The sequence below is a fragment of the Myzus persicae genome, unplaced genomic scaffold (assembly GCF_001856785.1).
Source record: "Myzus persicae strain clone G006 unplaced genomic scaffold, MPER_G0061.0, whole genome shotgun sequence".
NCBI classification, from domain to species: domain Eukaryota; kingdom Metazoa; phylum Arthropoda; class Insecta; order Hemiptera; family Aphididae; genus Myzus; species Myzus persicae.
The window spans coordinates 437,999-465,071 of record NW_019104155.1 but is presented as its reverse complement, the minus strand read 5'-3'; the positions used below and the strand labels follow the sequence as shown (position 1 = coordinate 465,071).

The 27,073-nt window shown below is 28.1% G+C and overlaps 1 protein-coding gene across 8 annotated transcripts; it reads right to left on the bottom strand.

The window, feature by feature from the left end:
* Positions 1-1,597: 1,597 nt before the first annotated feature.
* Positions 1,598-26,823, bottom strand: LOC111039323. 8 transcript variants are annotated; one of them, XM_022322790.1, is made up of 18 exons: positions 19,077-19,565; positions 13,992-14,052; positions 10,494-10,689; positions 10,203-10,416; positions 9,192-10,131; positions 8,848-9,124; positions 6,507-8,576; positions 6,128-6,249; positions 5,850-5,996; positions 4,276-4,368; positions 3,742-4,188; positions 3,342-3,681; positions 3,099-3,265; positions 2,716-3,030; positions 2,347-2,626; positions 2,153-2,284; positions 1,971-2,036; positions 1,763-1,876 (listed from the first exon to the last, which is right to left on the bottom strand). In XM_022322790.1, the coding sequence occupies exons 1-17, from the start codon at positions 19,106-19,108 to the stop codon at positions 1,990-1,992; spliced, it is 5,880 nt and encodes a 1,959-aa protein (XP_022178482.1). In that variant the 5' UTR covers positions 19,109-19,565; the 3' UTR covers positions 1,763-1,876; positions 1,971-1,989. The 8 variants fall into 8 exon arrangements, with proteins under 8 accessions (XP_022178483.1, XP_022178487.1, XP_022178485.1 ...); XM_022322794.1 differs by having other exon boundaries at positions 1,855-1,876; positions 1,971-2,018; XM_022322791.1 differs by lacking the exon at positions 1,971-2,036 and having other exon boundaries at positions 1,598-1,876; positions 3,414-3,681; positions 19,077-19,566.
* Positions 26,824-27,073: the final 250 nt, after the last annotated feature.

The following is a 27,073-nucleotide window of genomic DNA, read 5'->3' as shown; positions in this document are numbered from 1 at the left end:
CGTCGTCCCCCCTCCGCAGGTGGACTATTTCTACTTCCCAGAAGGTTTACGAGCCCTCAATCGAAAGGTCAGCTTGGCGTAGTGAGCTACTACTTGTTGTAGGTTTACTTACCTAAAGGTTTCCTCCTATAGGTGAGGTCACAAAACAGAAATTTCGAGCGCCTAACACAGTTTACAGCAGTGTTGTGCATTGAGCCGTACCTCGTACGTATAAGTACTATTTAATATTTATACTGTATCATACGATCACAGATTTGAAATGATTACTAACTTCCACAACAATAGTTTCTGAAAAAACGATTTTCATTAACCACCTTTCTAGGCATACGAAAAACGAGTTGTTAAAAAAAAAATGTGTAAGCTGTACGGCAACTGGTAAAGTACATTTGCTCTAATAATGTTAGTGTATAATATAACCTCTGCTAGTGTATAACCTCTGCTAGTGGTTGAACAGAAAACAATATAAATAAATAACTTAATACTGACTGTACCAATTTACGGTAATGTTGTATCACCTATTCACCTGTCATGGCTATTGCTAGAAAAACGGAAGACTAGATGAAAACGAGTACTCAATAGGTACATAAAAAACAAATGCTTTGAATCTTTTTTTAAAAACTAACAGTTATCAGCATAGGCGTGCGCAGACTCCGGTTTCAGGGGCAGCAAGAGATTAATTTGGCCCATTCTTCAAATTCACCATTAAACTCAGCTCATAGTTTTACTTTTTTTGCTCTTGGGTATCAAAATTAAAGTTGTATTGATTATTTGTTTATTTGGATAAACAGTTGTACAGTTTTTATATTAGACAGGTTTATTAGTTTTATACTGATAAATTCTATAATCATAAAATATTCATATCTATACTTGACAAGAAAAAAAAAATCATTTGTGGAAATAGAATTTTACCAAGGCCCATTATTTTATATTTGCCGGCCCCGGTAGCCCCAAATAAAGTCCAGGGGCAGCATATGCTGCCTCTGCTGCCCCCAAGCGCACGCCTATGGTTGTCAGTTTGAGTAAATGAACATAAATATTCTATTCAGTTTCTATACACTAAACTTAATATTAACTATCAAGTTATTGGTGTATGCGTATGAACTATGAGATACTCAAAAGTAAAATCCTTAATTTTAACCTAAAAATACAAAATTAGACTTTAAAACGTATACATAATGAAATCATATTTATTCACAAAAATGTCTATTCAAGATACAATAAATCTAACCTATCAGTACATAAAATATGAGAAGTAAAGACGAATTAACGTTTTCACTTAATTATTTTTTCATTTTAATATTGGCACAAGTATTTGTGAATAACTAATAAGGAACATGTTTTGATTATAAATTATTTTCTAACAGCTGAAATAACAATTTGTTTATTTTTATATATAATATAATATATAAAAAAAATTATACATATAATATTGTAATAGTTATAGTATTTTTAATAAAAAATATTCAAATTAAATAAATAATAAAAACTAGAACGTTTTTTTCCTAAATCGTTGAGGAAATATTAAATAAAACTAAACTTTTTATTTACAGCAAATGATAATTAATAAACTTATTAAGTTATAATAATACTTTTTATCTATGTGTTATCCACATTATTAAAACATCAATATCTATAAAACTATACAACAACAATTAAAATATTTAAAAAATATTTTTAACAGTTTAAAAGTCTAATTTTTTTGCATTATACAACCTAAACATTTCAGGTACACAACCTAAATATTTTTAAATAATTTGTTAAGAATAGAAGTTTTCTCTCTGTTGGTATAATGGAAGAGGTTCTTCTGGCGATAATTCCCGTTCATCATCATCCATTGAATACCGTTTTACTTTACCCACTTGAGCCATAGCATTCACTACAAATTAATGATAAAAAAATATAATATTAGAATAAATTTTTTGTTTACTAAAATATTCAAAACGACAATACTCAAACAATTTCAAACACACCTTCATGCTATTTAATCAATCAGTCTCTAGTATTTGTGGGGCTTGCACCTACAACAAAACGTGTGACTACTCAAGCAGGGTAGATAAAAACACAAAAAAATAAAAACATAAAAACATAAAAACATAAAAACAACATAAAAACTCATGCATTTATAAATCTTATTTTATTAAATTTAACTTACAAGCAACTGATTTACTTTTCTCCATAACTTGTTGAGCCAATATTTGATTTAACTGTAACAAATGGTCTCTTTGTTTTTTTTCTTCAATCATCTTCTTTCTGCCAACGGTTGTATATTCATCATTTTCTCCTTCTAAATATTAATAAATCACTTAGTATACATATTATATACATTAAGAAAACAGTTAGATGTACCTGTACTAAGTATAGGAGTAGATTCTGACAACATTTTTCTGATAGCTTCAGCTTTGTGCATTCTCTTTTTACGTTCGTCTGGTGACACAGGGGCTGACTCTGGAATATAACGCTCTGGTATACATATTTTTCCAGGTGTTCCTAATATACTATCTATAGTTTCTGCACTAAATTTTGCAGGATCAGTCTTGTTCATGGTAGATCGAACCACATCCGGTGCACCGGGCCTAAGAGCTCGTTCCATATCCACATCGTCTCGAGCTCTCCAACCACCATCTCTCTAAACATTTATAATTTTAAATAAATATATATAATTGTTTCATTTAATATAATGTAAAACATGTTAACTATTATATTTTGTAAATTTACATTGTAAGGTTCTGTAATAGAAAATGGCCTGACACTTGTGACAGTGTGATGTCTGCGTTTTTCTCTTGGTACCAGTCTTTTTGTCAATGATTCATTTTGCTCAATGTTATCATTTTGATCTTTTTTTGATAACTCTTGTACAATTTGTCTGGCCGCTTCACTCTGATATACTGGTGATAAAGGTGCATCATCTTTTGGAAGTTTAGAATGATCTTCAAGGCTAAAATTTGAATACATATCATATGTAATATTTTCTTGGTTTGTGCCAAATAATTGTTCTTGTGCTGATAGTTTTTTGACGTAATTATCTTCAACCTGAAAATAGCGAAAAACAGTTAAAAAATAACTTTAAAAGTTATAAATAAAAATAATTTGTTTCTTACTCTATAGTCAGGTTCTTCAATAACAGGTACACATTTAACGCTAACACTTGTTAATGGAAGACCAATATTACCACCATATTTATCTCTATCTCTTTGACGCCTCTCTGATTCCCGTTTGACGATCCTCACTGTTTTTATTTCTTGTGGCTTTTCTCTTGGAGTGTAAACTAAAAAAAAAAATGAAAACATTCTTATTTTATTTAGTATTAACATTAAAAATATTTAATTTTAGATGTAATTTACATTTTTTATCCTCTTGAATTGAATCATCCAAATCTGTTTCAACCCATGAATCATTTGCAGGTCTTTTCTTACCCCTTATTTCATTTTCATCACTATCCATTTGCATAGATAGTGTATTTGATTTTTCTGTAAGCTGTCGAACTTGAACACTTAAATCCTCACGTTGCCGTTGTAAATCTCCAACCAATAGTTGCACTCTTCTGAGTTCGGCTTCTAATGCAGCTACAGTTGGACCTCCTGCACCAGTATCTGGTACACGTCTGGAAGACTGCAATTTTTGACGCAAGACTACCAATTCTGATTCTAATCTTGCATTTGATGCCACTGTTTCTTCCAGTTTCTAAAAACATTATATAGTTATTAGTTATTTAAAACCAAAATATTAGAATTGTAATATTACCTTTGAATTATTAGCTAGTACAGATCTAACTGAGCTTAATTCACGTTCTAGTACATGTTGCTGTCTTCTGTAACGTTCTTCCTCAGCTGGACTATGTATACCTTGCATTTTATGCCTAAGGCCACCTAAAGCTTTCTCTAATAATTCTTTATCTTGTCTCAAATGCAATAAATTCCCAGATTCTTCTAGCATTAATTGATCTAAGTCATATAATCTATCAACTTTTTCCTGTAGATCGTTTACATTTGGTTTTATTCGTTGCCATTCTTTATTTTCTTCTGCTAGAAGACGTTTTTCTTGTACTTTATCATTGAACTCTAGACGCTCTTTTAATATAGTTGGTGTTGATAGTCCATCCGGATTTTCAAGTGCAGATCCAGCTTGATATAATGAACCCAATTTTACCATATTATCAACAAGGTTTACTAGAGGTTTTCCTTTTTCATACTGTTAAAAGTTCATAATAGACACAATATAATTACATACAAGTATTAATTTTAAACATTTGAATTAGAGGTCATTAATTTAAATTACTTGTTTTTCAAGTTCCAACAAATGTTTTTTCAATTCATCTAATCTTTGTAAGTTTTCCATTTTAGTTGGGGTATCCAGCTCAGTTAATCTCGTCTAAAATAATAATAATAATAATGTTAGAAGTAATGTTCGCTAAAACTAAATATAACAATATATGAAATTATGAACAAATATAACATTCAAATTTTAATTACATGATATGATTCAATATTATGTTTAGAGAATAGAGATGTGTATAAACGAGTTATAAATATCAAAAAAGATAGCTTGGGTTGCATTTTAACAAGTAAATTACTTTTATAATAGCTCAACCCTCAAAATCATATAAAAATCAAAAAGTTCCATCATCTTTATACTATATACAGGGTGTAATAGGAAGACCTAACAAATGAAATATATTTTGATCTAATCAATTTTTTTTTTTAAATCACCGCTTGTGTTATATGTAAAATCATTGATTATAAATACTAGTATTTATAATCAATGTTAAAATATAACGGTTTTTTTGGATTCAGGGTGGAGCAATGATGGAAAAAATTAATTTTACCATGATGTGTTTTTTTTCTTCGCGTCTGTTTACACAATAAGTATTCAAAATAATGCTTTGATTTTAAATAGAATTCAAGTAAAAATAATAATTTCCAGAAGTTTTTTAACCAAAATAAATATAAAAAATATATACATATTTATATTATATATTTATAAATATATAATCATTATACCGAGTTTTTAGTTATCTGTAGGGCTGGGATTTTAATGCCCTAAAAAAACCCGAAAAATGTCCTAAAAAAAATGCTTTTATGATCTACACATTTTTTTATTTTTAATAATTTTAGTATAAATTACAATAAAAAGTTTTTAAAAATGCATTATAAAAATCTATTACAATTGTAAACTGTAAATACATAGTTTTAGTATAAATCTAAAAAAAAAGTTGATTGTCCAATAATATAATACGAATTACGAGTACCTACTTATAAACTGTTATTTTTATTTAAAAACCATGTTGGTGTAAAAATCTTAAAATAAAATTTCAAATTCATACACTTGGTTTCTAAAAACTCAAAAAATGCTCCAAAAACTCTAAAATGCCCTAAAAATCAAGAAAATTACCTAAAAACTAAAAAATGCCAAAAAATGCAAAATAAACTTTCTTATTCTCATTCAAATGTACATAAAACAAATTTGTGACAAGACGAGCATTGCACAGTAAGCTTTGAAAAACAATGCAAAGTGCTTCGAAATCCCAGCCCTAGTAATCTGTATTCTTTATATAATTTACTTATTTATGTACATATATATATTGATAATTTCATAAACATTTAACATTAAGAAATTTAATTTCCACATTAATTTATAACTCATATAGTTATAAAAAATGATTGACATAAATGTTTGCATTCATTTTCGAGATATTGGGCATAATTGTACAGCATATTATATTATCACTAATTGTATTAGAAAAGTAAAACAAAAAAAAATACTAATAAAAGTTCTAAAAATAAATATTACATTTGAATAAATCAGTCATAAGCATTAAAGCATTTATAAATGTTAGAACAACTAAAACAAACCTGGGTCTCAATATCATTATGGCACATTTCCATTGCTTTACAAATAGAAACTCTTTGCCTTCTTAATTGAATCAATAATAAAACTAATTCTTCATGCGTTTGGCCTAGGAGCTCACCAGCAGAAACTGTCAAGTTCCATTGACTATTCTAATGATTTAAATGTATATAAAGAAATAATAAATTAAAAATAAAATAAAATAAATTCAAATAGCAACAAAACAAAATCAAGCATAACTAATATCAATTATTTGGGACATTATGAATTTAACATAACTTACCCTAATATTTCTATTGCTGGAATAAATATTTTTACTACCCATTGTTTCATTTATCATTTTATTGATTTCTTGGTATTCTCGATGAACTGGACCTTGTCCAATCGCTGATCCGCAACCGGACACTATGAAATAAATATGATATACATACAATTTAAAATATTAATTCATTCAATTCCATCTATTACTTCATTAATCAGAATTATTTAACACCTTAGTTCATAAAACCCTTATGTATACATGATATCGATATTGATACTTATAATCATTACTTCTAAAATGTACACATTAATAGTCAACTAATAGTATAACTTTTAACCTATACATTATAATATTTTATTTTTTATTTTATATAAGAGGAAAAATGTTTGTGTTTAATAACCTGGCGAGCTTGTTGGTGTTTCGTCTGAACGGCGACTTAGCGATGGCGGCCTTGTGTTTGATTCGGCAGGCGTCAATATCACTTGTCTCTCGGAAGTACGACTGAACACGCGCGTTGCACCCAACATCACGGCAGGGACAGTGGACATGAGGTCCCACTGCCTTAACTTCTCCCTGTCCATTTGCTCCATTGACGGTGGCCGGGTCATCGGGTATAGGCCCTCCTCTAAAAAAGACTGGGATCCACTCTTGCATCTACCCTTCTTAACAGACCGATAATCGTCTTTATATTCTTTATGACGGTCAAATACAGCTTCATTAACATACATTGCTTCATTTCTTTTGCTATTCAAAATATCTGCACTTTGACGACCAGTCTTTTTTTCAGGTTCGGCATCCAAATTATCTAAAGACCTTGATCTCAATGGTAGATTTACAATGGCCAATTCAGTTGCTCTAGGTGATTTCATTTCTGCTGTGCGTAATAATCGCGATATTGCCTCTTTTGGAGAGGTACATTTTCTAGGTTCTAAATTGCAATAAACACTATCATCAAGCACACCTTCAAGTGAACGACTTCGACGACGCATCGTAAATCCTTCTGCACCTTGGGGTTCTGGTGTTAGTGACCTCAAATTTCCATTTGAAATATCTGAATAATAATAAGGGGCACCAGGTGGTGGTTCAGAATTTTCTAATCGTCTACTCTCTAAACTTTTACAATAATTTTCATAGAACCTATCACATTCTTCTATATTCTGTTTATCGAGGTAATCATCTAAATTTATATCTATTTCATACATGCCATTTCTACTTCCAATTGAATCTAAATCTCCATTAAAGGCTGTTTGTTTTTCTTTTTTACCAGAGTCTGAATCTGATTCAGAAGCAGATTGTATCAGTGATTCCATTTTTTTTCTAATAGATTGAAGCTGATTGTCCTTATCAAAGTTCATGGGTGGTGGAGAAACTAGATCACTATCTGAAGAATCATGGGTATCTTCGTTGGTTGCAGCTCCTAAATAATAAGAAGCTGGTCTAAATGTATCAGATAAACTGAATCTGGGATGACAAGGAGTATCAAGTGAATCTAAATCTTTTGAGGCTTCATCATCAGCATCTGAACTATCCGATTTGATTGAACTGTTAACATTTGTCGACGATTTGAGAATGTCTGGTAAAATTTTATTTTTTACCTCTGTATAAACTGGTTCATAATTGGAATTAGTTTTATAAGCTATGTATTCATAATGTGATTTTTTGTCTAGTTTAGGTGATGGAGCAAGAATAGGTCTAGAATTTTGTGTCATTTCAACATAATTTTCTTGATCTTCAGCATCAACTATCACTAACTTGGATTTAGAAATATCTTCTTCTAGTGCAGACTTTTTAGATGGTGTCATAGGCAAATAGTACTGTTCATCATTTGGATCAGCTTTCTGTCTCAACACATCTACGACTTCTGGATCATCTTCATCAGTCGATAGTGCTTCAGTGCGCTTTGAATTTGGTATAATTGGTTCAATAAGTTCTGTATCACTTGATGTTTCGTATAGCAGTGTTTCCGTGTCACTAAATACACAACGCTCATTTTTCTTTTCAAAATTTGCTAACAAATCTCTAACAGATTGAGGATTTTGGGCAGTTGAATACCTTATATCTTCTTTTTTCAGAGACGAAATTTGTGCTTCATTAGAACTATATGAAGATGATTGAAGTGGTTCTTTCATATCATTAAATTCAAAATTTTTAATTAGATTTTGTATTCCATTTGTTTTTTTACCAAAATCAAATTTCAATAGGCGATCAATATCAGGATCTTTAGATGAAAGAACACTTCCCATTTGTAAAGTGTCGTATCCACTGTCTGAATGCCTACTGTCTACTAATAACGTATCATCTTTAAAATAGGAATTTGTTGAACTTGCAGTTTCGTCAGAAAGATGTTGCTTGACCACTGGTTTAGTATAAAAGTTAATTGTGTTGGTGTATTTTGAGTCTGGAGTGATTTCATTGACATTTTTCACTGCTGACACCGGAGTATCTACTTGACTTTCTCGGTCTTTAACTTCTAGGATAAATAATTTTCCAAAATTGTTAAATAATCCATTGTAAAATACTCTTGCACATGCAGTTAGAGCGAGCTTCGGACAAATCCTTAAAGGACATCATCCATTTGTAAATATTGTGTTAAATATTAAGTACTACTTAAAGTTAGTTGACAGAATAAGAAGAATATATTTACCACAAATAAAGGCATTCTACAAATTTAGTAATAAGAGTTGCTTAACTTATTTTATATTAAAAGTAAGCTGGTAATATAGAATTAAATTTTATCTTACCTTCATCGTCTGAATAGTTGTAATCATTTTCAGCTGTCAAGTCATTTTTAGAATAACTAAAACTGTCGTTGTTATACTTGCTGTTGTAGAAATTATTAGTACAATTGACAATAGTTTTTTCTTCATTTTTAAGTCGATTATCAGTTATTTTTTTGTAATACTTAGATAACTCATTTTGAGCAGAACCACGATTAGAAGATCCGGAAGACTTACGGGTCAAAGTAGATTGAAGCATTCGCTGTTTCCAATCTAAAAGACGTTTCATAGATTCTTCTCTCTAAAAATAAATGTGTATTATTAAAAATTTTTTTCAAAGCGTTTTTGAAACAATTCAGTCTACTAACCTGTTGTGATTTTCGTTCTTTATCTCTAGAGTCAATGCTATTTCTTCTTTGTAAACTAGTACTTCTTTTATGTTCATTCTGTTCGTAATTACGCTTGTCAGCGTTCCTACCAACTCTAGCGCTAGCTGATCTATTGAAAGAGTTAACATATTCACTCCACCTTTTTTCCTGTTCTTTTATATAGTTTCGATGATTTTTCATTTGTGCGGAAGAAGCATCTACTGGCTCAGCTTTTATATCATTCAGATAAATTCCAAGTTGCCTCAATGATAAAGCGGGTGTGCGATTTAAGTTTGTCTCTTTACTCAAACTCTGAGAAGCTTGTCTCATTTTTTCTGCATATGCATTTTCTGACCAATAACTATCTGAATTATCTACAAAATCTAAACTAGATTTTGGTCTTTTAACATGTTTCACTGTATTGTAATATTCAGGAGATTTATATGAAGAATTAGTGCTTGGCGTAGGTGTCTGATAAGCACGTCTTACATCATATTCTAAAAAATCAGCACTATGGGGCCTGTATGAATATTTTTTTTCTCTATATTTTATAGGACTTGGTACATATTCATCAATAACTTCTTCATACTCGCTATGATTAGAATACTTGACATCATGACGCCCATATGTATCGGGTGTTCGACGTTCAGAATTATTTAATTGAGACCTATTTAAATTTTGGACTAGCGATAATGGCTTATACTGAGGTTGAGCTATTTGAGGATGATCTTCGTGTGGTTCAGTCACACGTCTAGGCTTTGGGGGTGCATTGGCATAAAGAGGTTGAGCAATTTGACTGTTTTGAGCTTTGTAAGTTATATCATTGTTGTAATATGACCGTGGTGTTGAATAGAAAGATGAACTTAAGAAACCTGAATCCATATCATCTAACTTATTAATATATTGGGATCGTTTTATGTTGTTCCGTTCATTGTACCTGCTATTAAACACATTATTTTAAAATCAAGCCCATAAAAACTGTATTTTAATTTGTTAAATATAAATAATTACCCATAGTTTTGTTGCAGAATTGATGCCAAGCTTAAAGCATTCATCCACTGAACCATAAGCTCTCTTGTATCTGAAGCGAAATAATATGTTCTCATGTTATCATGCTCAGCTTTAAAACTAAATTTTCTGTAAACTTTATCCTCTGATGGACAACACGGGGATATTTTATATGATGGTAACAGTATTGAACCTAAAAGTTTTTCTTCCTCTTCATCTAGATCAACAAAAAATAAACAAAATCTTTATTTTCAATTTTTAATTTTTAAATTTATTTCATTGACAAGGACTTACTTTTATAATAAAAAAGACAGTATTCAGAAAGAACAAACCATCGTTTTTTCCATAACATTAAGCCTTCGCTTCCTTGCTTGTAAAGCCAGCCTTGTAATGTAACAGAAGCAGATGGTGGTCTTTTAATGAGAGGCGATTTTAAAGGACTAGATCCAATCATAGCTCTCCTCATAGGTTGGGTGACCACAACAGAGTTCTAAAAATTATCGAAAATTATTATTTATACACTGAAGCTTCACATTTTTACCATTATTTAGGATAAATTTAATTTATTTCAAATAATTATTTGTAAAAATCTATCACAAATTAAATTACAAAACAATCCCAAGTTGTATCTAATCTGGTGAAAATAAAATTGCATGTAGCGATGCACAGTGCCACAATATACCAAGAGTTCAAAGTGTTAAATATCAAGGTTTAATTTCCAATAAAGTTTTGGGTTGGAATTTATATGTATATTTTGGTTATGAGACTACATAGTTTAACCTCTAATTTTTATAAATTACACCATGTTCTTTCTATTCATACTTTGTGTATTGGGTGTTTAGATATTTTTTCAAGCCATATTTCAATACAGTTTGCTAGTTTTGGGAGGCTCAGATGAAAATATTTTATATCTTAATAACTCAGCAAAATCAAATTGCACACATATATCTAGCACACGTTAGTATTACGCACATATTTTAAAACATTTAATAATCTACCTATTAAATTACTGTTTAAGAAAATAGCAGTTATGTGTTTAATAAAAAACCTAAATTATTGGGTTAATTTAAATAACAAGAGAAAACATTTAGCATTCAATGCTTAAGTTTATTATTTAGACATTTTTCGGCATAAATTTGTGAACTATTTTGCACCGACCTATTATGGTTATAGGCCTTTAAATTTAAAAATAAATATTTATTTAAATAAGATTTTTAGTGTTAAAAAACATATACTTTAATGGTTATTTTCATCCTGTATCTAATAAGTATACAATATAATACACTATTTAGTATTTATATTCATGAAACAACACAAATCTTTCTTTAAAAGTAAAATATTAATCAATATTAACTTGTAATTGTACATAAACATTATTTTTTTTTTAGTTTGGAATTTAATAAATGATATAACTCTGTACAATTATAACTTTCTAGTTTCTACCTCCACCACAAGCACTAAAAGAAGCCATACCGAAGGTAGATAATTCATGTAAAATATTTTGTGTTTTGTTAAATATGTTAATTGTTTGAAATAAAAATAAATCTTTAACTGTAATTAATTATAATGTGATTGTGTAATAACTAATAATACAATTTGGTAAGACACTATACATTATTCTCGATTTGTGCAAAACATTAATATGGTGGATACGTAAAACAGAAGGATAGACGATTATTTTAAGTTAAGTCTAGATTTAAATGGTTTTACATATAGCTATTAAGTTAATATAATCTTACGAAAGTATAAAATGTGAACGATTCTTTCAACACAGAGTTCATAAGAAAACATTTTTTTTGCATATTTGAAAATAACTCATGGGTCATGACATATTTAGATTATTAATCATATTTTTGAATATTTTATAAATTAAGAGAAAATAATACTAGTTTATATTATTTTTTAAATTATTGTTGTTAGTTTTAATATAGCAGTACCTGAAAAAAAGTTCTACCAACAAAATTTTTTTTTTTTAGTTTTAATAAATTAAACATGCAGTGATAGTACTACTTTGTCGATGTCATAGACCACAGTATAATAATATGGTCACTGTGCAGTGTGCCGTTATGTATTAGTTTACCTAACCTATACTGATTACAAGAACATATTTGTTTATCTAAAGTCCAAAACATATATTTCGGTTTTGCGTTTGCATATTTGTAATTTTTAAACAACAGATAGAACCATTCAACACAAAAGACACTTTTTTAACTATTACTATATTTCAGAGTTTTTTTTAAATTTTTTTATACGTGAAACTTTTTTTTATGTGCACTATTATCGTGGAACCTCAACAGTTTTTTTTAAGCTTTTTTTTTTTAACTTTTAACAATGAGGTACTACAGCTCGACAATTAGAACCACTATTTTGTTTCAATATTTTTAATGAATCATTTTATACAAAGATTATTTGTAATAAAAGTTATAATAATGTTTAAATTTTTAAAAAAGCACAAGTTTTGCAGAACCCTGGGGCTCAACGAAACACAGTTTAGGAAACGCTGCTATAGTGCAATATCATTTCATTATGCAAGTGAATACTTTAGTATTGTAAAAAAAAGTTATAAGACTATAGTATATTTAAGCATATAATGAGGTTTATTGATTGTTTTTGTATATTTTTCAAACTTTTCAGAGAATATAAGGAGAATATTTGTAGGTTTTTTAAAGAGTATTAATCATATTTTAGATTTTTAAGAGAATATAAATCTGGACTTTAATTTTAAGTAAATAATAAAAATTAACTGTAATTTTTTTTATTATTATTATTAAGCTTTTAATCAGTATCTATGACAGCTCAACAATTATTCAGACGATAAAATTTACAATGTAAATTAAATTGAGGTAATACCCAACAAATAAATTGTTCAGAATATATTTTTTATTAAGACTAATAAAACAAACTAAGAATCCCCTCCTAAATTATTATTTTATTTTTAACATTTATAAATGTACCAAGTTTTTATTAAAATAATTTGTCAATTAAATACAATTTTATTTAAGGTTATTTTAAATATGTTAATGACATCGAAAATCTCTAATTTGTTAATATAATGATTATTTTACCAATTTTTGTATTATGTATGTTAAATTAGTACCTATAGAATAGTTATTAATTTAAAAGATATTAAACATGCTTCAACAATTAGAGTATATTATTTAAAATTGAAAAAATGATAATTCAAATAATGTTACAGCTATCCAAATGTATCATTATAGTAAATGTTTTATTTTTATTTTTAAAGTTACACATATAATAAAATTATAAAGATACTATTTTACTTTGTTGATTGAAAGTATAATCAAACATAAAAAATTTAAATCTTGTCAGAAATAAATCGTAACATGAAAGATATTACAATCATACCCAGTCCCCCCACTAATATAAAAATCACGGTCCAGTGAATCGTTATATCTTAGGATTTTTTTTTTTTGGACAAGAGAAAAAGAGTGTATATGTCATGATGGTTTTTTAATATCTATCATAACAGGTGGTCACCGTTTTCTGAAGGTACAAGGTCATCTTTCTTAGGAAGAATCTCGGGAAGAATATATTCTTTATAAGGTATTTATTGTAATTTCTTATTTTCTACTCTATAAAATCTACTACATTAAAATAATCACATTTATTCTCTCCGAGCACTAACATTATAATATACATATATTTTGATAATTTGATTACTTTACTTTGACTAAAAATAAATATAACTAATTAATATTACACTTATATCTATACCAAAAGAATCTTGAAATTTAACAAATATTATTTTCATTAAAAGTTTATTGTCCTTACCTTTTTTAATGTGGCCATTGTTACAACTGTGGAACTTGCTGACGTTGTAGCTGGTTCTACCCTATAATTTTTAAAATATTAAGTTAAATTCAATAAACAATTTAATAAAAAACAATAAATTATATAATGTACAAATATGTAGTTTTATAAAAAAATAATCTTGATTACATATATGCTCACATACCAGATGAGTTCTTTTTCAAATTATTTTACCTTATTGAATGACAACAAACAGTTTTAATTTAATCTTTGAAAGAAGAATATTTTTCTGTCATAAATACATAAAACCAAATTTAGCAATGGAAGTATATGAGTAGTAGAAGTATTTAAAGTTTAGATGAGCGAAATAGTGAACCAACATTTAGCAGAGTAACTGTGTACCACTCTACTCCACTTATCAATACTTAAATTACTTATAAGTAATAAGTTATAACTCATTAACTACTATTTCTATATTTGATTTTATGTTTTAAAATTCAATATACTTAGTAAAATAATCCACTTTCAAAGATTAAATTAAAACTGTAAGTCGTCATTCAAAAAAATTAAAAACTTAAAAAATGACAAGGATAACAAATATATTCATTTTTAAAAAAACCCATTGTTTTGTAACAATTCAAAAGCATAACAATTTTTTTTTTAAAACATTTTATATCATAATACTTTTTGAAACAATGAGTAATTTCATCATAAACGAATCACTCTGTAAAGCTATAATATTCTAATATTTTATAAATTGTAATAAAATATATACTTAAATAAAATATCTATTTTTGGTATATCGTACATTTAACAGAAATAATGCCCAACAACTAGGGTTTCAGTTTATATTGGTAGTATTGGTTCATATCTATAGATAGAAAATATTTTTTTCGAGGTTTTATTGTAAATCATGTTTATTATAATTATTTTAAAAATGCGAACACATTAAATTTAAAAATAAAATCTGAAGTGCCATTATCAAACAGCCCTCTCTTATCATGTTACTTCTGTTATTGTTTATATTGTTTAAAACTCTTATACGATTTTCATGCAATGAAAAACAAAATTATGTCTTCAAAAATTAATTTTCAATATCGAACTGATACTTAGCCACTTAGGCAATTATTTTGAATACAATATAGATACATAAAGATAAATAGATTTATTTTTCGTCAAATTTTATTATTAGATATAAGAAATGCGATTTTTTGACTCGATATCTTGGTGAGAACTGTGAATAAATAGACAAATACCAAATTGAATATATTTTTAGATTCTGGGAGTAGCGAATGAATGTATTGTCTTTAAAATGATGTATTTTTTTTCTTGTCATCAACATTTTGGGTGGTGAAAATGCTCCAATTGTTGACATCACACGTCTTTTCTGATAAAATAGTGAATTTAGTTGTTGCATTCGAGAGGTCAAAATTGAAAATTCCCGGTAGTTTTTGAAAGCATCCGGAAAAAATGAAGGAATAATGGGAATTTTTAGGCAAAACCAATTTCAAATAATATAATCTATTTTATTTTTTGTGGAACTCAACAACTAAGTAGGTACTGTAGACACATGAAATTAATGTATATTATTCATACTATATATAATTTTCCATACGTGGGACTTTTTTTGAGTTCTACACTCGAATTCTTTAATAAAATATTAGCAAATTTAAGAAAACATTAGGATTTTGAGTACCTATCGACTATCATGTACGCCCTTCATTTTTGTTATACCAAAAATTGATTCAGTTATGCTTTAGGAGTTATCAACGATTTTAAATTAGTTTTCAAAATGTTAATTCATCAAACCACCATATTCTTACAGTATTATCTGATTCTCAACAAGTTTTAGGTGTTTATTTATATCGTCTAGAGCCAGCAGCCCCCTATACGTAAATACGTATTATATTATACTATATTGTTGTAATAAATATTAAAATTCGTTGTAATTCACAATACACATAACAGTACAACATAATTTCTTCGTAGAATAATCAATAATTTCAATGAATGTCAATATTATTTTGGCAATAATTAAAATTAATTGAGTTCATACCTATAATTAAATTTTATAATTAATTTTTGTGGTTAAACAACTTGATATTATACTACATATTTTAAATATATTATAACAATTATTTAAATATTAAAAATAATTTGGCTATTCATTTAAGAAAAGTACCAATATTTCATTTTTATTAATTATTTATTTTGCGTGGAATTATAGAAAACATAAATTATAACTCCATATGTTTATAACAAGCAAAAATAAATTAAAACTCAGGGGTTTCCAATTGTATTATATTTCAAACAGTTCGTCGTACGTATGTTTCATGTGATAATGTTCGAGACCAGAATTCTAAAAATATTAGGCTTCATCATACAATAAACAAGGGTGTACACAAAAAGACCCTTTATAACGACCCTCCTGTTAACAAGGGACGTTTTTACCCCAACATGGCTATAATTTTGCACATATTTTTACTTCAGCGACGTATCATGGTGTACCTACTCATTATTTATAAACTTTAAAAGTATAATAATACCAGTGGAGTAAATTCTTCCAACATTCTTATATAATTATCACATAAAAATGAAATTATGTTATTTTTCAGAAACACAATATTTGGAATAATTATTACACTTAAGTTAAATCAATATGTATATATAATAAATAAACTAATAAGTCTAATAAGCAATTAACAATAGTGCTAGCAATTGATTTTATTATGCTGATAACTAGGGCCCGGATTCCAATGCAAAATGCATCATTTTTTGATTAATCCTAGACAATGCTTTCCAAGTTTATAATTTGATTCATGTAACAGAGACTTCAAAGGTGAAATTTTTATTTTGCATTTTTTTGCTTTTTTTTGCATATTTCATTATTTTTTCATTTTTAGAACATATTTTAGCTTTTTTCGGTCATTTTTTCGTTTTTAATGCTTATTTGTATAATATACAAGTATAGTATATAGACATATAGTATTTATACATTTTACTGCCATAGATTAAATATACTAGCAGTATTAAATCTCTGATACAATATTCTTTACTCTATGGATACAACTTAATAATCTAAATATAGGTAATTCAAAATATTACTCGTGTTTTTCGGGGTTTTTCTTACAATTTATAAACCAGAACTATACAGTATACATACAATATTGTTTAATAGTCGCAAGTCAATTTTTTTCGATTTTCAGTAAAATATTATAAATTACCAATAAAACTATAATTTAATAAAAATTTACAAGTCATTTTTTAAGGTCATTTTCCTGGTTAAATGTATTTTTTAAATGCATTTTTAGCTATTTTTCAGAGCATTTTTAAAGGCATTTTTTGCTATTTTTTAAAGCATTTTTCAATGGTTTTTAGTGCATTAAAATCCGGGCCCTACTGATAACAGTGATATTATATCTCACTAAGCACCTAACCCACCCAACCCACTTGGTAAATATATAGTATATTATAGCCTATGTAGTTTAAATGCGCATTAAATATTTGTATAAGAAATAATATCTTCCTATAAAATACGTCTTTCACATATGTATTTTTTTAGCTAGCAAGTTTCTGCAGTTTAGTCCTTTATTAAACAACAGAAAGGAATTTTAAATCAAAAACATAAATTACTTAAACCAAAAAAAAAAGTATTTAATGGAAGAACGTCTTTTAAAAATTGTATTAAATATAAACGCTGAGTGTATTTTTAAAAAGAAATATATTTTTCAACTATATCTAGTATAAAATATTTTTTAATCAATTTTTTGAATTGTTAGAAAAAATAATTTTAAGTTAAAATTACACAGTTATGAATAATAATTATATAAATATTTAAATTTTTTTTATTCTATAAAATCATAACATTTTTATTTTATTTTGATTATTTCGTTTTTGTTTTGGTAATCATTTATTTTATGTCAAATCACTGAATTAAATACAATTTTTTGTTGCAGACAACATACTATAATTGTATTAATATAACAATAGACCACAATTATATTCATTGGTAGACTGCACATAGGGAGATTAAAACATACATTTTTAAAACCTAATAAATAGAAGATGCACTCAAAAATTTGGTTTTCATTTTGATTATTGACACTTTAACTTTAAGTTCTGAAATTAGTCTGAAGCGGATAAGGTAAGAAGATTTATTAAATTAACAAAAATAAATAAATAAATTGTTCCATAAATCATGGGTAGCTTCTATAGGCGCTATTAGAATAGGGCTTAAGCCTCCCGGATTTATTATCGTATTAATGTAATTTTTGTCAATAAAAGGCTGAAACACATTGTAATTCCTATTGAGCCTATGGTAGCTTCTTTGTAAAAATTATTCATTTAAATTAAATCTTACCACCTTTACAAAGTTATATAATATGTTTATTGTGCTGATATAGGTATGTAAATTTTTTGAATATGCAATAAATTGAGTTTCAGATTAATCTGTATGATTTTGGTTTTGTTATGTTACACATTAACAATTTAAAACGATTACTATATCTTTAGTATTCCTATCTTATTAAATTGTTACTATTGTAATTTCTTTTCTACATTTAATAAAAAAGATTAATACCAAATATTATACTCAGTAAAAACATTGAATGCACATAAAAAATGTTTTAATAAAATTTATATTTCTTTGTACATGAGTATATGACAATCAATTCTGATATGGTCATCAGTTATCATACTAAATATTTTCAAGATGTTTAAAAATGTAAAATTTAGGAACAAAAGTAGAATATTGTATAAATAGGTGTAATATGAATTTTTATAAATAAAATGTATATTGTATAGGCATAGTATAAATAATAACCATCAACTAGTTGTCTACCATTCTATCGATTAGACGCATAGTGGTAAGTTCTCATTTACATTTTACGTATTTTACGACACCTTGGCACTCATTCATGCGTGTTTGACATATACACGCATAAAACGGTACACCTACTTCAGTATATTATTTTTATACATACTCCAAAAGTAATAAATATATGTTACACAGTGTACAGTGTACACTGTACACACACACACACACACACACACAAATTAAATGGTCATTTGTGATATGACACACAAAATAACGCTCACTGTACTCACCATGACCAGAAATTCCAAAAACAGGGAAACATTGTATGTAGATATCTCGCCGTATTCTATGCTGTTATATTGATGGAATGCCGTGAAACCACTCTGGTGCGTTTTTTATTTCTTTGGGATACAGTAGTATTATTGTATTGAACGGTTAGGTCGTTACACTCGAGGCGAGCGTACAATAACATTTTTGGATGGCGCTACGTAAAAATCGCGACAACCACCCACCAGGCCAATTAACTGAACAAAATATGGGTCACGTGACACTCAAATTATAATATTATTTAATCTATTGTTTGGGAATATAACAAACAATACATAATAACAAAATTAATTTTTCGAAAAAAAATAAAACACTATATGAATGTTACCAGAAACAACTAATGAGAAATTGTGTTGTCAACAATTAGCTAATAGTGCGTAGAACGTTTTAGCGAGCTAGTCGCTCGATTATCCGATGTGCGGCACATTGGAAAATGCACTGATCGACTGTGCGAGATTTTCCGTATGTTACCAAGCAATGGAAAAGGGTCCGCATGCGCGCGCGCAAAAAAAAAAGAAAAAGAAGAACAGTGTGGGTAGCAGGTTCGCACATGCGTCCAAATGCTGTGGCCTAGATACACTTGTTGTGTTTTGTCGTCTCCGTGTCCATAACCACTGACAAACATAGAAATGGTGAGGTTTCTATAAAAATATATTTATCCTAGTACAGTATAAGCAGGTATATTATGATGTTGTGAGAATGCGTGAAACTATTCGACGATTAAAGAGAAACTTGGATAAATTGAAAAAAAGGAAAGTCCAGTTACTAAGAAAAAAGTTAAGACAGAATCTATATTGTGTAGTTATCCTGCACAATCTTTCTATTTCCTAGGTCTAAGTATTGGCAACAGAAAACATCCTCAGATACTTGTCTTGTCCGTGGGAAAAGAACAGGGGTAGACAACAGTAATATATAATATTATATGAGTATATGACATACAGTTTGTATCAGACTTTGTGTGTATTATATAAATAGCAGTTTTATCTCGAAAAATAATTGACCGATTTTTTTTTTAGTTGCACTAATTCATATAACTAATTGTAGCTATATACCTACATTGTAATTCTTTTAAATTAATAAAAAAAATGTTGCCAATAGCTATTATATCAAAAAATAGGCTTACTTTAAAAATAATAACGCCATTAAATTGTGAATTAAACTTTTTAAATTATAACTTAAACACATAAAATATGTCTGATTTCGTTGTATAACTAATGTTATTTTAAACTAATACCAAGCCAAGCTGCCAACTATTCAATTCAATAGTTGAATATACTACATAATTATAGTACGGGTATTCACATTGTAAGGTATAAAACTATAAACTTTATATTATTATTATATTAGCTGGGGAATAACGGAAATCAAACCGGACAGTACACCGCGTTTGTCTCTTAGAACAGTTTTCAATGTAAATAAGACGAATAATTATTGAAATAACTTTAAGCCATAAAGCTTCATTAGATTTAGTTGTATTTTATTCCATTCTGTAAAAATAAGTTAATAATACAAGATTGAATATTTGAATATTATATGACATCAAAAAAATGTTCTACATTTGTACAAATTATGCTCTAAGAATTAAAAAATCGACAAATATGCAATAATAAGCACTATACCTTTAATAAACTTTTTATTTTTTCGTAGCATCATGAAACTAATTTCTAGGTTGCTGAGCGCTAAATATCCCACAAAAAAACACGTAATTGGTGAACTTCCAGTCATAATACTTAAATATAATAGATAGACAGGTACATAAATTATTAAGTAAATGACTTAACATTAAACACATTAATTTTAAAAGTAAGATCAAATAATATAATAAACCTTATCCAAAAATAACAAACTACAGCTTAAACTTTAACTACTAAAATAATGTAAGTATATACCTAAGTAATGTAATATTATAATTATTACGAAAACAAAAAATAAATGTTATATAAAAATGTATAATGTATCTGTAATTAATGGAGTGTGTCAAAAGATAAAAATAGAGAGGTAATGAGCCGTGTTAACGATGCGACAAAAATACATCTTGTTAAATGAATCCTTAAATAGCAGACGAGTGATTTTTGAACCGTAAATAGTCTTTACAATTTGAGAAATCCAGAAGACAATATTAAAGTTGATGAACAGTTCACATTCATTCAAAAAACAGATAGGTACCTATAGTAATTAATTAATTTTAAATCTATGCAAAACTGCAAAAAATGGATTAATAGTGGTTTTAAGTTTTTACTTTAATATATTTATTCCGGTAAATCTAAGATTGCAATTTTGTTAAAATTGGACAGGCTTAAAGGCAATCTTCTATTTTCGTAATTTTTATGATATTAAATTAAAAAATTATTTTAATTTTATGCCTGTTTAATTGAAAATGTTTAGAATCTAAAAACGTTGAATGTCAGCTCACTATTTGTTTTCTCACAATATCTCACAGGCAACTTATCATGTTATTTGTGTTCAGCAGAAAATAGAAACATTCTTGAAGTACTGAAATAATTAATATCAGCGAATGGATCCATCATATCAAACTTGAAGTTAAGAATATAATCTGCGTTAGTAAATTAACAATACTTCAATTTGTATGCATGTTAAATATTACAGTTAGATATTACAGACTCAAAAAGAAGAAGGTACAAACACAGATAATGCTCTTTAGTTCTTAATTTGAAATTTTTATAATAAGTCAATTCACTCTAATATTAGTGAGAAACAACACAAGATTAGTTCTACTAAACGTAAATTTATTATGTTGAGCGTCGGTCAGAAACTTAGAGAAAAAACTAATAATGACTAATGAGCTAACATCCTTAACGCTTTAAAGATACATAATATAATGTTTACTTTAAAATCATGATTGAAGATAAGTAAAATCGAATTATGTATGGAATATATATTTCAAAATTAGTTGAAACTAGGCTGTTTGAAAATATGTTTTGAAATGTGTGAGGTTATCTTCATCGTTCTGATTGGATAGTAATTACTAATTATATAGTATTCTAAACATAATTTTATATTCATTAATTATTCTTTACATTTGCCATTCTAGAAATATTTGGTTACTTCAATAAGAAGTTCAATTTGATAACCCTTCAAAAGTTCAGACGCGATGTATAATAATTTACATATAAATAATTGAATCAAATATTAAGCTATAATATTAATTAATTATTATAATTATTTCTTTATTCTAGCTTCTTCTAGAAATTATTCATGTGAAACTTTTATTATTTAGAATTTAATATAGTAGATAATAGATTTTATAAAAAAAAAAATACATTTATTAAATAATTAATATTACCTATACGGCTATACCTACATGATATGTGATACTATGTATCTGTACTCATGATTATACAAATGGATAATTTAATAAAAACATATGTATATATATACAAAACACTAACAAATAATTAAAGCTAAGTATTGAATACTTGAATTAAAACAAAAAAGCTATGAATTGCAATATCCAATTAACTAACCTAACAATTTAATGTTTACTAAATAAGATGGGTGGACATTAAATTAGATTGTAGTTCTGCAAATATCTTTATATGACCTTGTACTTGATGTTTCATGTACATTATACATATACGTATTATAATATAATATAATATATACATTAACAGTGTATAATATGTTGGACGTTACTCATTAGTATTATGCGTTTATCTCTTTTCATTTACTAAGAATGATGTGTATTATCGTTGAACAACACGGATGTTTATTATTTAAATAAGTATCAGTTTCCATTCTAAATGACAAATTTTTAATTCCTGAAATACGCACGTTCTGTACGACTACGAGATAAATATAATGCAATTTAGTGTAAACATCGTATATAGTATATTACTATATTACAATATATGGGTAATATAAAACACTATACTATTATGGTATATGTGTATTTGCATAATGTTCGTCATAACACTCATAACTCATAATTTTTATAAAACGGTAAAATATACTAAACTAAAAATTAGAAACTGATTAGTAGGTAATATTAGTTATCATAAACTGATTAACCATAAACTACATTTTTAATTTTTATAATTTTATATATTTAAAAAAATAATTATTGTTTCATAGAAGTTAGATTTATATTTTTAATGTTATTCGAAAATATATAGTTAATTCTCAACCTCAAAAAAACAAAACTAATAATAATTTCAAAACAAAAATGCAGTACCTTCTCAAAGGTAGGTCCACAAAGTAATTTTTGATAAGACGAATTATTTTCTTGGATCTAGCACTGATAACATTGCAACTTGGTATTTGAAATCAAGATGATCATTTATTGTAAGTTACAATTTGTAACGTAGTGACGTACTATCTTATACGACAGGGATATCAGTAGCTATTTTCATGATATAATTACACGTAATTACATATTTACAGTTTTCCATTTTTTTTTCGTGAGAATGTACCTATAAGGGGATGCCACACCTCATGTGTTGTCTCCGTCTTACAAACGTACAGCATAGCGAATTCTAAGTTTACAATAATCCATTTTACTTTTGAAACAAATTATGATAATTTTAAAATTAACATAACATTTACAGTTTTAGAACTTCTTTCGTAATTCAAATATCAATAAAATCCTCCAAGATGTCCAAGATAACTTAAAATTGTATGAAAGGTTAGTTTACTCCGATTTTAAAATATCTGAGTTAATAGGATTTTTGTGAACGTAAAATATGATATGAATATAATATGATGTACGTTTTTAACAATACATGCTGGTGACAGGTGTGGCGTCCTCTTAATGGACAATTTATATTTAACCTCGTATTTAACCATTGATTATAAAAAAAGTATCATGATGTATCATGTATGTAGATTTTATCATTATATCGTATTTATAACCTTGTATGCCTAATTAATTAAAAGTATAATAAAATATTATTTAAAAATGCTGATAACAGCATTTCATTTTTACCCGGGTTCAATACCCCTATAGCTTGGAGTTTCAAGAATTTACTGTAGTCATAATAATATAATACATAAAATACGTATAATATACCTATAGAATAACAATTATGATAATAAACCAAATAAAATATTAATAGAACGATTAGTACGTCATACACCCGCTTATCACCATCTTACAAACATACACATTGCAAATTGTAAGTTCTGAATAATTCATTTGACTCTGTTATGTTTAATTTTAGAGTGAATTATATTGACCTATTACCAAATTTAGAAGAATGTTGCCTAGTCAATGACATGGGTTTTTTTTTATTTTAATTTTAAAGCAAGTTATGTGCATTTTTAATAGTAAATTGTTAGTACATTATAAAATGCTCATAAAACGCTTAAAAATTGAAATACAAAATAACCCTCAATATATACAACTCGAAAATGTCTGACTTTAAGGGCATATTATAATATTATGTTACAATGAAACAAGTATTTCCATAGATATAAAATACCCATATTAATTAACGTAATCAAATATTTTTTGTACCTATACATTTTCTATATTATGGAGTCTTAATACAAAATATGAATTGTTACCTATTATTATCAATACACATTTTGAATTTTTTAGCAATTCTATAAAATTTTCCAAACCACGTCGGGCTGGGCCAAAAATTAGCATTTCATTGACAAGACAACAACATATCCTTGCCTTGGAATCATTTATAATAAATTATTAGGATGGTAGTATTATGTTGATTAGCTATGTATATGAATTATCCAAATCTATAAATAATCTTATAAAATAATCTAATCGTATCAAAATGAGAAAAATAAGTACCTACTACTATATAGGCTTATTATTTTTTGTTTTATAATTTTAATTTTTGAATACGGATATAGATATTTATTAATTATATACCTATAATAACTGTAAAGTTCTTTAGAGTACATTAATTACATACTATACATTATTATATGTTGTAATTTTCTATCCAATACTCCATTCCAATGGCTCTTTTTTATTTTTGGAATTTACGAAATCGTATATATTCTGTAATAATAGGTACTAAATATTCTTTAATGAATAGGTAATTTAATAATTATAATTATACGTTTATTGTTCTTTCAGGAAAATGTGTCCCACGCTCCAATATTCGCGTATAAGTAATAAAGTATATAAATTGCTATCTAGAACTGTTTTGTTAAATATCCTAGAAGAATTATCCATACCGTTAAGTATCTATCATACAAAAATAATTTTTTCATTATCATATTCACTCGTAAAAAATTGAATAAACTTATCCATACATCAATACAGCCTACAGGTATGCAATTTCTTCTAGAGTCAATTCCTTTCAAAAAATCACGTACTGTATAAAACTAACAATTGAAGGTTGAAATGTATTATTAGGTTGAAGCAGGTAAGAAAATACCTCAGAAAATACGTAACCAAACCATCTCATATAGACCACAACTGACTTCAGACTACAATAAATAAGTAATATTAAAAGTATTCGGTTTAAATTTTAAACGTTGAATTCAAATAGGTAACTAATTCTAAAAACTCGAAATTGTATTGTTAAAAATACCAGCGTATTATTAACATGAGCAACGTGCTTAATATTCTTTATTGGTAGTTCATCAATATTACATAATAATATTACAGTGCATGCCTACTCGTAATAAAATAATACAGAGTAATTAAAAATCGAAGAAACAATATCAACGGCAACACTTTAGCGAACCTCAGAGAAGAACCCATCACAGTTACCGGCACTTCGGCGGATTAACATAAAATTATTCTATGATTACAACTAATACTCTACAGCCTCGGGGCATTAAAGTCTTGCTATACTCCGTGCGCACACACTCAGAGTCATCAACCTTGTCACAGGGAATGCAATTACCAGTGTTTGGAATTCAGTATTCACTTGGAAATTCTGGGTAGCCGGTTGGTGGACGGCTATGATTTCTAGGGGGCAAACTGTTCGCATTCCAACACACGCTCGCGAGCGCGCGCGCAGACACACGCATACACACACACACACGCACATTAAAACAACATAATATTAATACGGTAATATAATACCCGTGTCCGAAACCACCAAATGCAAATTTTTAGACGAAATATTTTTTTTAAAGTATTTTCAGTCCAATCGACGCGGGGTAAACGCCTAGGTTGTCGAACGATTTGTATATTATTATTACTATTATTATTATTATTATTATTATTACTAGGTGATAGGTATAACTACGACATAGGAAGGTAAAAGGTGAGATGTTTTATAACAAAGGTACGCTTACCGTTCCAAACGTTCACCGGCATAACAACGAACGATAATCCTACGCGTTAATCCTGTGATCTGGCACTGTACTGAACACGAAACACATTACACGCACATCCGCCGCACTGAAATCGGACGGAAAACGATATTCGACGTCGGTGTATAAATAATATTACAAATACAATAAAATAACGGACGTATGAAAAAAAAATAACAAAAAAAAAACGGACACCGTACGAATTTCTGATAGGTACGACGACGATGATAATGAAATATATTATATTAATATTTATGTACACACGCGGCGCGCGCACACCACTAAGCGGACGGACGAAGGAATTTCGAGTTTCGACGGAGTGCCGAGCGGGGGGGTTTGGGGTAAAAGGAAGAAGAAGGAAATAATAAAAATAATAACGTAAAAAAATATAATACTCGTGGCCGGGGAACACAACGAACAGTGCGACTACACACGCCACTATGTACGGTGCCTTGTCAGCAGTGGCGGCAACGGTCACGCGGCAGTGGCGGCGGTGGGGATGTGTTGACGGTGTATCGCGGCGGCCGAGATACGAGGTGCGCGCGCTCGTCGGTCGTTCGACAAACTTGTTGAACCCAAAAACTGGTTGTCGGCACTCGGCGGCGAGAAGGCACGCCACGGAGTAACGCCGGGGTCGCCTTATTATTATTATTATAACTTATAAGAGACTCTTTGCACGCGGGCCACAAAGAAACACGCCGGCAATAAA

Coding starts and splice junctions, on each gene's coding strand:
- LOC111039323 (XM_022322787.1), bottom strand. CDS start 19,108: ATGTTTCCCTGTTTTTGGAATTTCTGGTCATG. Junction 8,577..8,847: donor CAACTATTCAGACGATGAAG/GTAAGATAAAAT, acceptor TATTTATCCTAG/AAGTTAAAGACCGAGAAAGT. Junction 2,285..2,346: donor TACTCCTATACTTAGTACAG/GTACATCTAACT, acceptor ATTAATATTTAG/AAGGAGAAAATGATGAATAT.